The sequence below is a fragment of the Lepeophtheirus salmonis genome, chromosome 8, assembly GCF_016086655.4.
Source record: "Lepeophtheirus salmonis chromosome 8, UVic_Lsal_1.4, whole genome shotgun sequence".
Taxonomy (NCBI): domain Eukaryota; kingdom Metazoa; phylum Arthropoda; class Copepoda; order Siphonostomatoida; family Caligidae; genus Lepeophtheirus; species Lepeophtheirus salmonis.
In genome coordinates, this window is record NC_052138.2 from 3,289,081 (window position 1) to 3,305,710 (window position 16,630).

At 34.0% G+C, this 16,630-nt stretch overlaps 2 protein-coding genes across 2 annotated transcripts; both read right to left on the reverse strand.

Annotated features, from left to right (window-relative positions):
* Positions 1 to 8,637: 8,637 nt before the first annotated feature.
* On the reverse strand, positions 8,638 to 10,491 carry LOC121122439 (uncharacterized). The gene is made up of 8 exons (XM_040717423.2): positions 10,335 to 10,491; positions 10,156 to 10,279; positions 9,903 to 10,097; positions 9,733 to 9,845; positions 9,502 to 9,672; positions 9,360 to 9,439; positions 9,265 to 9,293; positions 8,638 to 9,203 (listed from the first exon to the last, which is right to left on the reverse strand). The coding sequence occupies exons 1-8, from the start codon at positions 10,380 to 10,382 to the stop codon at positions 8,725 to 8,727; spliced, it is 1,239 nt and encodes a 412-aa protein (XP_040573357.1). The 5' UTR covers positions 10,383 to 10,491; the 3' UTR covers positions 8,638 to 8,724.
* Positions 10,492 to 10,852: 361 nt separating this feature from the next.
* On the reverse strand, positions 10,853 to 13,927 carry LOC121122878 (gamma-tubulin complex component 5). Its single transcript, XM_071890521.1, has 3 exons — positions 13,534 to 13,927; positions 12,110 to 13,463; positions 10,853 to 11,954 (listed from the first exon to the last, which is right to left on the reverse strand). The coding sequence occupies exons 1-3, from the start codon at positions 13,806 to 13,808 to the stop codon at positions 10,950 to 10,952; spliced, it is 2,634 nt and encodes an 877-aa protein (XP_071746622.1). The 5' UTR covers positions 13,809 to 13,927; the 3' UTR covers positions 10,853 to 10,949.
* Positions 13,928 to 16,630: the final 2,703 nt, after the last annotated feature.

The window sequence follows — 16,630 nt, forward strand, 5'->3', positions numbered from 1 at the left end:
CTTGTAAAAACACAACTTATTTATTTATTTATTTTGTACCCATTGTGCACTTATTTATCTCGTTTCTTCATGCTTCATGATGAATCATGGAGGGTTTAGGCAGAACGAAATAGATAAAAAAAGAAAGGGGATTATTAATATTATTTAAATCTTCTGCTTCCCCTTCTTCAACCATTTCAATTTTTTTTTCTCCTCTATTTAAATAGATAGATGGATGATGGTTCTTCTTCTGTGTGTGTGTGTGTGTTTTCTATTTGAATAAAGTATATATTCCTAGTTGGAGAATGTAACAACACACGTGTCGTCTCAACCCTTCTTTACATAATATATATATAAATATATTCCGGGAGGAAGGAAGTAGAAGAAGGATAATAAAAAGGATAAAAACTTGGATCATCTCTTCTTCGTCTATTTTGCATCTGTAATGATTCACACTTTTTTTTAATGGTATTGTTTTTATGTCTTTTTTTAGAGGGATGTTTTACAAGGAATTTTTAGTCCTCCTAACATGTACATATAGTATTCTTAAAAACGAATTATATTAAAAGATTTTAAGGGATTTTATCTTTAAATTGTACATATTGTATGGAATAGATTTTACACACCAATGACATAATATAGAGGCTAAGGGACTAAACAAAGTAACCAGTGGCGGGAAATCCACCACAAAATAAAGGCTTCTTGCTCCGTTGCGACATCCGTATCCAATGGAGCATGTTAAAAAAGATAAGAAATTACAGGGATGATCCTATCTAGATTCACATTTAAATATATTTTCAATTTTTCATAATTTAAATTTAGGCAAGAGGAAATTTATTTAACAAAGTCATTAGAAAATAGTTATTGGCAAAACTTTTATTCAATAAACGAGCCCTCAGCTCGAATAATTGCCTCAATACAAGACCTAAATGCCTTGTGGTCCTTGACTATAAAGTTAGACTCGAGCTTGGTACACTCCTTCTTGATGGAAGCCTCTAAAGACGGGCACTCCTGTAAGGAGTAGCACACACCCTCTCCTCCAGACGCCCTTAGATAGAATAGTTCAAGGGATTCGCATCTATAGAGGAGGGTGGCCACATGATGAGGTCCAAAAAGTCCGGAAAGGTGTATCTTAGGTAGGTTTGGGTTTTAGCGGCTTGATGCCACGGATCTCCGTTTTGAGTGAAAACCAAGTTGTCCCCAAACTTTTCTCTGGCCCAAGGAAGTACTTTCTTATCCATAAGTTTAATGTAAGTATCTGTATTGAGCCCCTCCTTCCTACCCACAAAGATGGGAGAGCACACTTCGCCTGTGCTGGCCACTACGCTCAAGACTATGGTTCTAGCTGGATTTTTTGTTTGGGAGATATGTCTCACTGAACATGACATGAGCTCTTTGGATATGGCCCTGGGGGACATACCACGTGAGAAAAGCTTGAATTCTTTATTGCTCCTTTTCACTCGTTCTTGTTTGCTTTGCTTCTAATTGAGTCGAAAATTTACTCAAAGAAATCTTGAGTAACAAAACCTACCTTTCACCGGGTTTGAAGAAAATCGACTAATAAATTTCCCATTAATTAGAATTTAAATTAAGTGGTCCACTACATTAGTTCAACGCTCTGTATAAGATTGCACTCAACCAGAGTACATTTGATTTGATTTTCTAAAGCTGTTATCAACATTATTTAATTCTTGAGGAGGGAACAGTAAAGTATAAAGTAATAACTAGTGGGTGTGTTCATGAAAGACGAACAGTGACACTGAGAGTTTGGTGGGAAGTTATGGTTGTAAGTCCTTGTGGGACTCGGAATATAATTGAAGGTTGATATTGGAATAATTCCAACCCAAGGAGTGGGATTTCAGGGGCGTCTGCATGATTCTATTTTGATGTGGGCATGGTTTTTCGAAATGCTTATGAAAAAGCTTCAAAATTAAAAAATTACTTAGAAAAATAATCCTTTAAAAAAAAAATTACCTCTGTTTTCGCATAAACTTTTTTCATCTTTCAAAAAAAAGTTCATACTACAAAATAAAAATTCCTCATACATATGCGGATTCCCCAGGATATGTATTTATTTCCTTCCTCTCAAGGCTACTTGGAGCTGATCTAATAAAACGTCATGGCTGCTAGGTTGCTTTCCTCTCAAAAATTCTTCAAATTGTCAGGATTTCCGCGTTCTTTTTCGGATTATTTTATTCATACACACCAATAAGACATGTTTTATACAACACTACTAATAATTCGTACTAGGATAAATGATAGATCTAGTAACAAAAATACTTTTTTTTTATTTTGACATAAATTATCTTTTCCTTGTAAATCAAAACTCTACTTACATAACGGTCGAACTCAACAATTTCTATAATTCATTGACATTTTCAACAATTGGCATTGGAAAATTATTCAGAAGATGATAGATATTTCAACAAATATAACAGACAATTATTTCGGAAAATGTGTTGAGAAGTGTTATAAGGAATACACTAAGATATTTAGTGGGTCCAGCCTAGCCAATGTAAGGGTAATGGACTTCTTCAGGGCCTCCACAGAGAAACTATATTTGACACAGTCCTCATGCTCGACATTCCCCAGCTATAGAAATCACATGGGATCAGGATAAAAATCTGGGCTTCCAAAAGTGAAGACATTTTGTGGCTAAGACATCCTTCACTTTTTCACACTTGTGGGACGCTGCATTGTCTTGTTGGAAGGTGTAATTTCTTCGCTAGACTACTCCATCCATGTAGAGAACGTAAATTAAAAGTTCATAACCAGTACAACGTCAAAGCTAGATCGGCACGAGATCGTACGGAACTCCTAGGGCTACTAGCACCGTGTTGTCAAGGTTATCAAAAGAGGCGAATCTCATTATTAATTATTGAATGTCATTAAATGTAGCTTTCAAATAATAGAATATTTATGGCTCTACCCCATATCGTTCATTCGTTATTATCCTTTAAAGATTTTATCTGAGCCCTGCATATACAAAAGATCTAATAATGTTGCAACCATAATTTGACTGTACAGTCAACATTATCAACTCTGGGACTCTTTATGCAGATTAATACTTTTCTCTTTTAAGTAAAATGGTAACTCCGTGGGATAATTGTGGCAGGGATTGAGACCCATGGAGGTCATTTTGAAAATTAATATGCTATTATGATATATGAGGCGATTTTGGGTGACGTGAACTTTTGATTTTATAAAGTCAAACTTCTTAATTTTAAGTTCTTTCATTATATTTCTTAAGATTGGTTCTGGTTTATTGACTGCCCCATATGATATAGGAGGATGAATGAGATATATGAGGATTTGGACTTTAAATATTCACTTTATTTAACACGAGGAGAATCCAGGATGACTCTCATCTTAATACATGTGTGCGCGTCTGAAACTGAACACTCCTTTAAATTTTACGCCATGCACATATTCGTCATTTTATTGAGTGGAACCCGGTTTATACTTCGAGGCAAGGGTCCTGACTAGTTATAAACAAAACTCCAGCAAAATCTAAATAGTAACAGTGAAACAACAGCCGATAGTATGGAGAGACGTCGAGTCGGAATTTTGGAACATTCCGCGCGAAAACTCCTACTGAAATTGTCAAGGTTCTGAACTGCAGCCGCGCCACTGTTTACAGTGTGGTAGCCAAAGGGACTCCTGAGGTGACTACAAGATCTAAGTCAAGGCCTGAAAGGTCGGACAAAATGGTTGCTGCCGTGAAAAAGTATGTCGAGGACAAGAGAGGCAAGGTCACCGTCAGCAGCCTCTCCAGGAAGTTCAACATCAGCAGAAGGACCATGGACTGGCTAGTTAAGAAAGATCTTGGCCTTAAGGTCTACAAGAGAACCTCACGTCAAGCCTTCAAACAAGGAAAAACGCCTAAAATTTAAAGAAGTGTTCGGTTTTAGACGCGTATTATTATACATACATATACACGGAACATATAAATTAACGGTCACTAAACCTATCAAGTAAGTAGTTATATAACAGCTTTTAAGGGGCGTAAGAATCTTGCGTTCATTTAACGTCCTTTTGTCTTCTTCTTCAACCTTGCTCTCTAGCAGCCATCTTGGAAATGATCATGTGACTTATTTCCTGCCCAGCTATTGGTTGTCAGCAGATAAACCTTTGTGCTACTAAAATTACGCTAAGAATTTTGAAGATAGACCTTTGTAGATCTACCACTGACCTCTAAATACTACAATATCCGGATTAGTTAGTAAGGCAGATAGACCTTGTTAACTTTAAAGCCATTTGAGACATAGACCTCAAATTTGAACAAATTGTGAGGTAGACTTATTAACTCTCAGTTGACGAGATGTGGTCAGTGGATCTTTTGAAAAAAATCCAAAAAAGTTTAACTTGTGGATTTTTGAAATTTTTTTCGAGAAAATTTAATTTTTAATTTTTTTTCCACAAAATTTCCAAAAACCAAGCCCCTCTCTAAAAAAATATATATATATTCCCGCGGACTGCTATTAAATAAAATCAAAAAATTTGTTACAATTCATTATTTCAGGATCTGGATGAGGTCCAAGTTTGCCTGTAATTTAAAAATTGGTTTCCTGACATCCTGCTGAAAGACAGAGTTCAGGAAAATCACTGCACCCACCCATTCTGACTCACTTTGGATTTTATAGAATTCAATTTGAAAAAAAAAAAAAATCAATTTAAATAATCCTTTTTCATAATAATAGAGAAAAGTAATTTAAACAGGCGTCATATAGTAAGGAAAACGACTTCTGTCTATAGGTACGATGACACAGCTCTGTTATTGACTCACTAGCTCTTTATTTTTTTAATCTACCTAATGCAAATACAAAAGTTCCTACTAGTATAGAAAAGGATTTAATATTATTCGTTATAATAATATATGCAATGTTTTTTTAAATATTCTGGAACTGTGAGAAATAATAGGATTTATAAGGGATCTTCTTTGAAAGTCAATCCTATCTCAGTTCCTTCTTCATTAAATCAAGGATTGATTTGTTGAGTAGGAATGTGTGAGATTGAACGGAAAAATGAACAGGGTTCTTTTTGAATTGTTTCTAATGACTATTTTTTCCAGAGATTACAACAATTATTATTATATTTGGGGGATCATAAAATAAAATAAATATACATTGAAAAATTATGGATCTAATTTTATGTGTACAATTATTGTCTACTGGGTGTCCATTGAAATCTGAACACTTACTAACTCAATAATTAATTAAGGTTGAGTTATTGAAATTAACTCATATCTTAATATATTGATGCATAAACGATTAGTTACAAGACATAAAAATCCGGAGCTCTCTAACTTACGTAAAAGTAGAGAAAATGACACTTGAACATGATCCACGAATTTCTATTCTCGCAGTCCAAGCAAGCAGTTGGACGTCTCCAGGACCACAGTCCACGCCGTCAGCAAGTCTGAAACGTTGGAGAGGAAGAAAAAGTCTGTCAAAAAGGCCAAAGTGGACCCGAGGATTTAAAGAAAACAGCCCATGCCAATTCTCTCAATTCCATGCAAGAGATCTCGGACTTTCACACCAGATTATCCAAAGAGCTATCAAAAAACTGTGTGAAAAGAGCCATATGAGCCTCGGAGTCAAGACTCTTTTGAGTTCTTTTGAACTCTTTTTTGACACATTTAGCCCCCTACAGCTCTGATGCTAAGACTCTCAACTGCACCATTTGGATGCATATCAAGGAAAAGGCCTGCAGTGTCCGTCTTCTAAACACCGAGACTCTCAAATCCACTGTCAGCCAGCACTGGGACGCCATGACAGATAATAAATCCGCAGTGGTTGTCAGGAAGCCATAATTGCCACTAAAGACGACTACATTAATGATTAAGAGCGTGAGCGGATAATTAACCGAAAACATTTTTGCCGAAGAACATTTTTCCGAAGAGACAATTCATTAATTATGTTCGACATAATGTATTTTGGGCAAATTTTTCTTTGGCGAATTGTCCGTTCGGCATATTGTACTTGGGGAAAAATATTTTCGCCCAATTGTCCTAGAACCGATTAAGAGAGCTCAGACACACATCTATTTATAATTTTGTTGAAGTTATCTAGTTAATAAATAAAATATATCTTGTTGTAGTTTAAAATTGAAGGTGTCAAAATTTAACAATAATTTATGACATTATGTAAGAATTTCAAGACCTTATTTATTACGCCCTATTTGATTCTAATAACACTGCTCTGGCGATACATTATCTGAGACACCAAAAATTTGCTAACTTACATATTTACTTGTATCCCCTAACTCTGATGGATTTTAAACTACATTTACCATTTTGTCTTAAACAAGATTCAAATTTTATTTAATGAGGAAAAGACATAAACAAGTATATTACTCCGATGTCCATCCTCAATTCTACTCTGAACCCAACAAAGACTTATACCTTTAGATTTCGAGCAAACCCTCATTGCTACTCTTCGTTTTTCGCTTTATACTTAGGTGTTCTCTCTTCAATAATTAAATAATAATGAGAACAGTGTTGGAAAATAAAACATCCTGTTCAGTTTACCAACGAGAAAAGCTGTTCCGCTTGCTTTCTAGGACATGTTTTTTACACCTTATTCCTTGTCAAATACTGTTCCAAACACGGCATTACCTCAAAACATATAAATATACACTATATTTTCTTGTGAGTTGTCAATGGAGAGGGGCTGTGCTGATAGGTACTGTGAACTCCTGTCTGACCAAGTGATATCTTGGATGAAATTTGAGGCCAATGGTGTTGAGATCCTGTTTCAACAAGACTCAGCGCCTCTCACAAGGTCCGTAAGATACAAAACTAGTTAAAAGAAGAGTAGGTGCCATTTTGGCCCTCTAACTCCTCCAATATTAAACCCATTGATTACTTCTGTTAGGGAGAGTTAAAGAGGAAGGTATCTGCCAATTCAACCGACCAAATCGACTCTTTGAAGGCCTCCATCATAAAGTACTGGGATAAAGTCTCCCCGCGGAAGTGATCAAGGCCGTTAGCCCTCATATCGAGCAAATGATTTTTTTCTTTTGTATTATTAGAGCTTGACAATAAAATTTCAAACCTCTACTTGCTTCTCTTATTGATCAGGATGCAGTTAACGTTGGTCCGGATTTACCTAAATGACGCTCTACACTGATTACGACCGATGTTTGCTATTTAACTTCATCAATAGTTCATCTATCAAATTGGTTTAGAACAAATTATATATAATCAAGACCGATTTTTTTTTTTTTTTTGGACTGAATTAGTTATTTGGTCTGCTTAAAATTATAACGGCCTCACATCGGTCTTGGATTTCCAGAACGAAGCCACATAATAGTGGTAATATTAATACATGAAAGCATAAAGCATTTCCAATTATTAGAAAGCTACCAGAAGAATGACGAGGGAGATAGAAAGGGGAATACATGATAATTTAATTGCTTTTGACATTTGTCACTTCAATTATTTCTGGCATAAAAGTTATGATAATTGAATTTCTGTAAATATACAGTTCTTGGTTTTTATGAAAAAATTAACTAATAAGATATACTAAACATCCACAATTCCGGGATTGATTACAAAGTTCACAAATGTGGGTTTTCCAATGGATTTAAAATTAACCTATTTTTAAATGTTATGATGAAATAATTGTGTATAATGACTATATTTATGTGTTAATATACCGAGTGGTACATTAAAGTCTGAACACTTTGAATTTTAAACTTCAACAAGATATAATTCCCTAATTAACAATAGAATTTCAACAAAATCAATACTATAAATAGATGTGTTTATGAGCTCTCTTAAACATTCATATAGCCGCCCATAGTGGCAATGATAGCTTCGAGGCGGTGGCAGAAGGCCTGGCACCCGATGCGGATTTAGTCCTCTTTCATGGCGTCCCAGTGCTGACTGATAGTGTACTTAGGAGCCTCGGACGCTGCAGGCCTTTCCCTCGACAAGCATCAGAACCCTAGGGGGTGGGGAGTGAAATTGTCAAAAAAGAGTTCAAAAGGAATCATTGTCTCATTCAAAAGAGTCTTGCAACAAAGGAGATAGGTTTTTTTTTTCATTGCTGGTGTCAAGAGTCGCCTTTTACCCCCACAATGCTCTTTTCACCCACATTTTTGTAGCTCTCTCGACAGTCTGGCGTGAAACTCTGAGATCTCTTGCTTGCATAAGCCCTCATGGACTAAGAGGATTGTCTTGGGCTCTTTTCTTTAACTTCCCCGGGTCCAGATTGCCCTTTCGGAGAAACCCGTTCTTCCTGTCCAACGTTTTGAACTTGGTGACGGTGTAGACAGTGGTCTCGGAGACGCCAAACTGCTTGGAGTGCACGAATGTAAATTAGTCAATCACGTTCAAGTGTCATTTTCTCTAATTGTACGTAAGCTAGAGAGCTCAAGTTTGTTTTGTTTTGTAAGTAATTATTTAGGATTTAATACATCGGAATATGAATTAATTTCAATCACTCGACCTTTATTTGTTATTGAATTAGTAAGTTTTCAGATTTCAATGGACCACCCAGTAATAAAGTGGATTCATTTCTGATTGTAAAAAAAAATATACGAATATTTGGAGTTTGTGAGTAAAATTTGACGTTTTCATCAAATTCTGAAGTAGCCAGAAGGGAGTTTTCTGGATGTCACCCCATAGACCATAAAAAACAACTACTCCTGATATTTACAATCATTATTCATAATATATTTAATTTTAAACCATAGTGATCAAATGGTTATCCAGAATGTGAGAAATTATTTATATAATAATTATGTGCTATTTCTCCCTTCATTTTGAGTAATAAGATTCCAAGGCTGATCCGGAGAGGATTCTCTCATATTGGGGAGTGGAAGTGGTGGAGGTTTAGGTGGATATTGGTATTTCACATGGGATCCTCTATTAGGAGGAGGATGACTATCCATTTTAATTTGAGAGCGCGTAAAAATGAGTTGATCGTTATTACTGGATTTATGATCGTAGATTATTTTGGTTATATGCTCTTTGATGGTCTGGGTTCCTATTTCATTGGCTGTCTGTGTGCTTATTTCATTGGATGTCTGTGTGGCTATAGAGGACGGAACTTCATAGGGAAAAAATCTGCTTTCCTCTACAAATATTGGGGATTGGCTTTGTGGAATTTCCACTTGGATATTGCGACTCACCATAACACGAGAGGATCGTCGTGAATAGATGTCGTTGTTGTTTCGTTCGGAATCCATATCATGATTATTGACAAATCCAACATTGGCTAAGTAATAGGTTGATAGAATACAAGAATATATTTTTCACATAAGTTGTTTAAATCTTACCATGACCCATAGGATTCATAGATATATCACTGAGGTACGAAAATGAATATTAATTAAAATCTAATAAATTAATAATACTTTCAGGTATACATTACTTGGGATTCTGCGAGGAAGTTGAGTGTCCAACGTCCGGTGGTCCATGGGCATAAATGATGTCTCTCCTTGAAGCCTCGCCCTGGTTAATTTAAAAAAAAAACAATTTAAAAAAAATGTATGAATCACAGAAAGAAATATTACATTATCAGAATTTTTATCCTTCCGACAAAAAAATATAATTATAACAAACCAAGAAATTGCTAAGAAAAACCAAATGATAAGACCTCCACTATAAAAAATTGGAAATATGAGCTCCGATAACATGAGATTCACCAAATCTTCGGAACTTGGGTCTAAGCAATCCATCAAACTCTATATAGAAATAGAATGAGGATATGAACGAAGGGAAAATTTTGTTAATTGGAGACTCACCAAGGGATACAGGATTCCCAGTCCATAAATAATCGAGGCAATCAAATGAAAGGCAAGAGAGGTAAAAAGGATGTAAGTCCACGCTTTTGTGAACTTTTTATTCTTAGATGAACCTGGAATGGGGAGTTGGGTTTTTAAAATGGACCTTATCTCAAAGGATTTATCCTTACATGTTTCCCCAAGGGTCAATATGGATGATATGGCCCATAGCAAATTCAATAATAAAAAGAATATTAAATAAATTATTGTATAATCAGATTTAGTCCATGAATGATAAGTGTCCTCTTCAGTCGTTGTCAGCTGATCGGAATTACATATGTAATTTACAGGAGAAGGAAATATTACATCCGAGGCTCTTTTTGAGTCTAAAGGTATGAAAACGCATAGTGAGGAAGGGGAAGTTATTTATTTAAAGGCACTCACCATAAAAATATTGGGATATGAAGATTTTAAAAAGATTCTCAACATTCGAATAATCCGTCAATGTCCAAAAATGTTGAACGTAAAGTAAGAAAAAGAGGCAAACAAGGTTGAATGAACTATATAACTGAAGATGATCATTATTGAAGATGAATCAACACTAAATAGTCCATTGCACTTACCAATGTTACGAATGAAGTAAACCCAATAAATCCTTGAATACAGCTCATGGTTGCACACTTGAATCATTAACCTGCAAGGCTATGTTATTATTAATAAATTTGGTGATAAGCATTAATGTATGTATGTGTATGAATAGATAAAAGTCTTTGATTCTGATAAAACTACCGAGTCAAAAGATCATATACATATTTGTCTTGTTAATGAGTTCCCAATTGATAATTGTGTAGCATAGAAGACATTTATTAATGCTTAAGTATCATAAGCATTACATATCCATAGATATATACATATGTAATATGCAATACCTATAATCTAAACATGTTCCAATCCTACTATTTTGAGATTTAAAAAAATGTTTTTATGACTAAATCCGGGTTTTTGATACACTAAGATAATCAATATTTTATCAGAGAATGCTATAGAAACGATAAGACTTACATTCTTATGTATTTTAAAGCAATGAAGGTACGTTGGAACACGTCTCTCAAACCTTTAAGTCTATTTTTTAAAAGGTGTATTGGTTATTAATACTTATTTTATTATTTAAATAATTTTTCTATATCACATTTACATATATATATTTTTTTAGAGTAATATAAAAGCAAGAGTTAAATTCATATTTTTTCAGGACAACTATAAATCAAAGCAACCGCCAAACTTTCCAAATGAGGTAAATTCCTCTTTTGCACTATGGATCTAAGCGTTGTAGCGAGGAATTGATGACTTCGGGAGTAAACCTCTTCCAGATTTTCTAAAGCAGATAGATCCTCTGTTTCATCAGAGAGGACTAATTCCTTTAGTGTTGTGCAAATGTTAAGAACTTTTAAAACTGTATTTCGAAGGATGGATCCATTAGAATGAAGAAAACAGCGATCCACGATTAGTGCAATGTAGTCAGCATGAATTCGAATGATATCGTCCAGGTCTTTACATCCATTTAAGCGATTTTTAAGCTCAAGTTCTGTAGAGTGTAGAACTCGGGTCATAAAATAAGAATGAATTGATCCCACAAAATGGAATAACCAGGCTCGGAGTAGCAGGATTTTCCTCCGCTTCCATGAATCTTTTGAGCAGATATTTTCAGGAGTAATAACTCTGAGAGCCCAAAGAGCACGCTTCACTTTGAGCAAAAAGCAAAAAACCTTATTATACAATTCAATATGGTGAGTCGTAATGACGATATTCAAAGGGCAGTCGATTATGTAGTGCATATGAATCTGGTCCAAAATATCTCCTGTTTTATCATTTTTAGATAAATTAATGCTAAAACGCTCAGGTGGGATTTCAAAGCTCCGAAAAGACAGACAACCTTGTAAATGGAGAGTCAGATTGGACGTATCAAAGAACAGAGAGTCTCTCTCTTGCATTTTATTAAATATTTCAACATAAAACTCTTGCAACATATCACCAGCCTCCATTAGAAATACCATACGAATCGCAGACAGATGACTTTCTAGTTTTAAATCATTTTTGAAGAATGAAAGCATTCTTTCACAGGCAGAAGAGTAATACTTTTCCAATATTGGATCAAGTGCTGCGAAAATACATGGCTCAAAAGATCGCAAAGTATTCAATTCATATCCCTTTAATAGATAATCATTTTTGGACTCAAAAAAACTCTTCAATCACGTTTTCTGTATGATTGGCAATCTCCTCAACTTCTTTAAATGCTAAAGCCAAATATGGATCGTCCACCAACGATTTTTCTTCTACAACTTGCCTTTGACACTCTGACTCCTTTATATCATGATCCTTTTCAGAAGGAAGTTCTTTAAGGGGGAATTAGAGTTTCTTTGAGTTTGCATAAGAATTCGTTATACAAAGATGAGGAAATGGTGCTTTTAGGGACGTTATCGAGTAAAATCAGGATGTGCATACTTTTACCACTGATGTGTATTTTCTGAAAAGGAAAAAAGGATGGAATAGGAATGCCTTCATCCTTGAGCTTTGAGGCATAATCACGCATTATAAATGCATCCTCCCAAATATTTTGATCTTTTCCCTTCAAGTTTGGATTCGCTGTGTAAATGAATTCATTTCTCCAATCCTCTAACCGCCCTTGCGATATCCATGAGTCAGCAATACGAAGATAAGGCCTTAACGTTCGAAGCAGTCCTTCAACTCCAATTTCATATTCATTTTGTTTAAATACATGACAAATTGAGTCGTTCAACACGGAAATAAGTTTGATCGACTTGAACCAATTTTCACCATCACAGATCCCTCTTATATGAACTTGAGCTACAAATTTGATCAACTTGATCCATTCCCTCGTCTCATTTTCCAAATCAAGAAGAGTGTAGGAACATTCTTGTTGAGTCACTTTTTCCTCAATTTTGATGAGTGCAGAGGAAAAACGTCCCAAAAATATCATCAGATGATCACCATAGGCCTCGTATGTATGTGGAATATCGTCATCATTTCCAGATAAAAACTCCTGAAGAAGAAAAATATCATCCAAACAAGAAGTGTACATTTTAAGAGCTCGCGTTAATGAGTCCTTTGCTAAACTCGGAAGCGATACATTGGGATTAACGGAAAATTTATCTTTTTCCCTTCTTGCTCTAAAAACTAAGGATCCGTCCCCTTTTGTGGGCCTGCGAAACATCCAAAGTATTTCACGAATCACTTGATATTCAGTCACAACAATCACGAGGTTCCTTCGTATCCCAATCTTTTCACACATTTGTTCATGTTTGGCCAAGAAGCTTTTAGGGAAACGAGAATAGCCCAAGGAGGATAATTCCCAGTAGCGGGGTTGTATTTCCTTCGAGATGGAGGAGAAATCTACGGGAAGCCCCGGCTTTTGAAGAACAGGTAAAGGAGCCTTCTGTGATTTCAAGTCTTTATCTAATGGTAAATCTTCCAATGACTCTTGGGATGTATCCTCGGACCAAAGAGACAGTTCATCCTCTCGGGGAGGAAAACGAAATGACTCTTCACCAGATTGTAAGAGATCCAACCAGTATTGAAGGGGTTTCTCTGTAGAAGGCTCCGTTGTAAGGGTTTTTGACTCTGTATCCTCATCAGAGCCAAAGGGACTTACATTAACATTGTCACTTTGGGATAGGTTATAAATGAGCGAGAGCATCCGAAACTGAATATCGAATTGGCCAAAGGGTTCATCACTATAAAGTATTAACAAATAACAGAAATTAGTTAACAAATACATGGGAATATAAATATTTAATTAATTACCTTGAGTGGAATATGGGATCATTGATGAATTTATGAAGGATTTGAGAGAGTTGTACTGACTTTATCTCCTTTGCATGGATTTCCCACTTTTGAACAATCCCATCGTAGTGAGCCTTGATCTTGGAAGGAACAGGATCCAGGAAGGAATGATATAACAAATTGGACAGAACGAAATTCTCACAAATCTCAAAGTTTTCTTCATCCTCCGTGAATCCAGTTACCTTCTTTATTAAATTGATGGACTCTTTGGCGAAAATAACCCTTGGGTTTGACATCCTCCTCTCAAATTCGTTCCCTCTTACCCATGTTGTTATTATTATCCATAATTTTCATGACTCCCTCAAATCATAATAATACAAAATTAACGGAAGTTTGAGAATAACTCACAAAACCTCATACGTATAATATTAAATACATTAATATTTTTATTGAAATTACCAATTTTTAATTTACTTAACTTTCTCAGACTTAATTAACTCTAATTGAGCGTTTTCATGGGAATGATTGCCAAAATGTGACTCATTTCGGCAATTTAAACATCCAAGTTTTTTGAGAATTCTACTGGGGTTAATTTGGAGGTTAAAATGCAGAGACGTCTTCAGGTGGGGGACTGGAGGGGTTGTAGCCCCTTCCAAATCAAAGAATGTTTATCCTTATTAAGAAAATAATTATCACTTTGTAAGAAATAATTGTAATGGAAAAACAGGGGGAAAATTTTTAAACGGTTCTTTTTTTGTAAAAAAGATGGTGATTTGATCAAATTCATGTCGAGAGAAAAATTTAATTCTGCGGATGCCCCTAAAATGGACTCCTTAAACTTAAACTTTCGATTAAAATCTTTTTCTATCCTTCTAGCGTTTAATTTTATTATATATAGGACCTGTATAGTCTATATATATTAAGATATGTTATTATCTACACAATGGAAATAAGTTTTATAAACTTATTTCCATTGTGTAGATAATTATTTAAATATAATATTGCAAGGATAAGATCTACTTTTCTCCTAACTAATATATCTAAAATTAAACTCATTCTAACAATTTATCCATTTCAGAGGGATTTTTAGTACCTATTATTTTGATTTAATTCAAATATCAATGTTTATCATTGGCATCAAGTAAGGGGTCTTCAATACGGGTGTTAAGTTGTACATTATTTTTGTTTTTAAAGTCATTTCATAAAACTTCATCAAGATTGTTGTAAATGTGTCCCTTTTATCTAGTATATATGTATTATACCAATTCTACATGCTAAAGGCCTACATTTAAAATGTCATTATTATTTCATTTTCTTTAATTGATTGATTATGTTTTATGAATATCTTATTGTTTTTTAGGGATGAATTGATGTGAATTATATTAAATGTCCAATGTTGTATTCAAATATGTTTCCAATTATTTCTTTCAGGGCAACCCCTTATGTTTAATTCGAATATATATTTTTTAAATATGTTGGAAAATATTTAGATATTAAAGTTAGAAGGTCATTTAAATCACTTGACAGCAAACACTTATTGTAACTAATGAAGTTCATCTGGATTTCCTAGTCCATTTTCAATATTTATAATAATATGTAACGCATAGGCTGAAAGCAATGTTTCACAACCAGATGGTATTATTTATCGATAATGCACCTCATTTTCGATGTGTGTACCAATCTTCAAAGGATAGCTGCCAAATTTCTTACCAATTTTTAATTTTATTTTGTGAGCTAGTGGGCTAAGTATGACGCTAATTTTGTTATTTCTAAAACAATAGTTCAAAAACAATTTCGTGCTTGAGACTGCTTCTTGATGGGGGAAAAATATCGTTCAAGCAATGCAATGTCTTGAAAAGTAATAATAATAATAATTTAAAAAAAGCCAATTTTAAACGAAAAAAGCTATTTTCTTTGTTAAGCCCAGGACTTTTTCAGACCATGAGTTATGGTAGAATAGAGCTTTTTGTGAGTTTCTGCATCTATCGGACGTGTACAGTGTACACTCTTTGAAGATATGTGGATAAATACTCCTTTTAAAAGGAATTTTTTTATATATTAGATGCAAGTTATTAATAAAATATTTATCAAAGTTACATATTTTGCTATCTTTCAATCGGAATTCGACAAATGAATTTAATTAAACTTACTTTTGAATGTTTTAGCACTTAAATTTTTCAATGAAATGCATTAAAAGAGGTACAGTTTATACACGAATCATCAAAATTGCGAGATTAATAACCGTTTTAAAAATGAATCAAATAAATACTATTTAATATTAATATCAAGTAATTTTATTTGATAAAAAATGTTGGTATATGGGTTAATCAAAAAATATAGTAAAAGTAAGGAATAATTAGCAATTTTTAAAAACTTTACACCAAGGCAAATATCCCCCCCCCTTTTTAATGATTAATTTAACATTTAAAAAAAACAGGAAACTTTATAATGCTATAAATTTTTCATATTTGATTCAAGGAGCGCTTTTATTTATTGCCTTGACGTTATATCTGCCTAACGTGGTTAAAGAAATGATGATTGACCTGCCTTGTCTCATAAGTATCTTGATTAGTTAACATTTCTTTGAAGAAATTTTGACTATCACATAAAAATAAGCATGTATAGCAACGGTTTGTAAAATATTACGAAGCAATATTATAGGTATATGCACTGTATCAAATAAAATTATATGTAGGATTTTACTATTAATAGGATTAATGATAGTCTGGATTAATAGAGATTAATAGGAGATGCATATTTTTTAAATAGGTCTTTTTTTTAAATTAAACATTAAATATTTTTCTATGATATAAGCTATGAACTTCCTCATCACTATGTATTATGAATAATTTATAATAGTCTAAAGAAGAGTGTCGTTTTTCATCATTTGTCATCCTAAAAATGGAAATATATCGAGCTTAGAACAAGAAACAGTATCAATAAAAACCCTTTCACATAAGATATATTAATCCTACTTTTAATTTATGATTGTTTTAAGTATAAAAATGACCCTGAACAATAATTGCCCCGAATTATAATAATCCCAGATATTTCAGAATTGAGATGACTGAGAGAAAAACTGAAATCAGTTTTGGGTTCTGTGCTAAAAGATCAATTA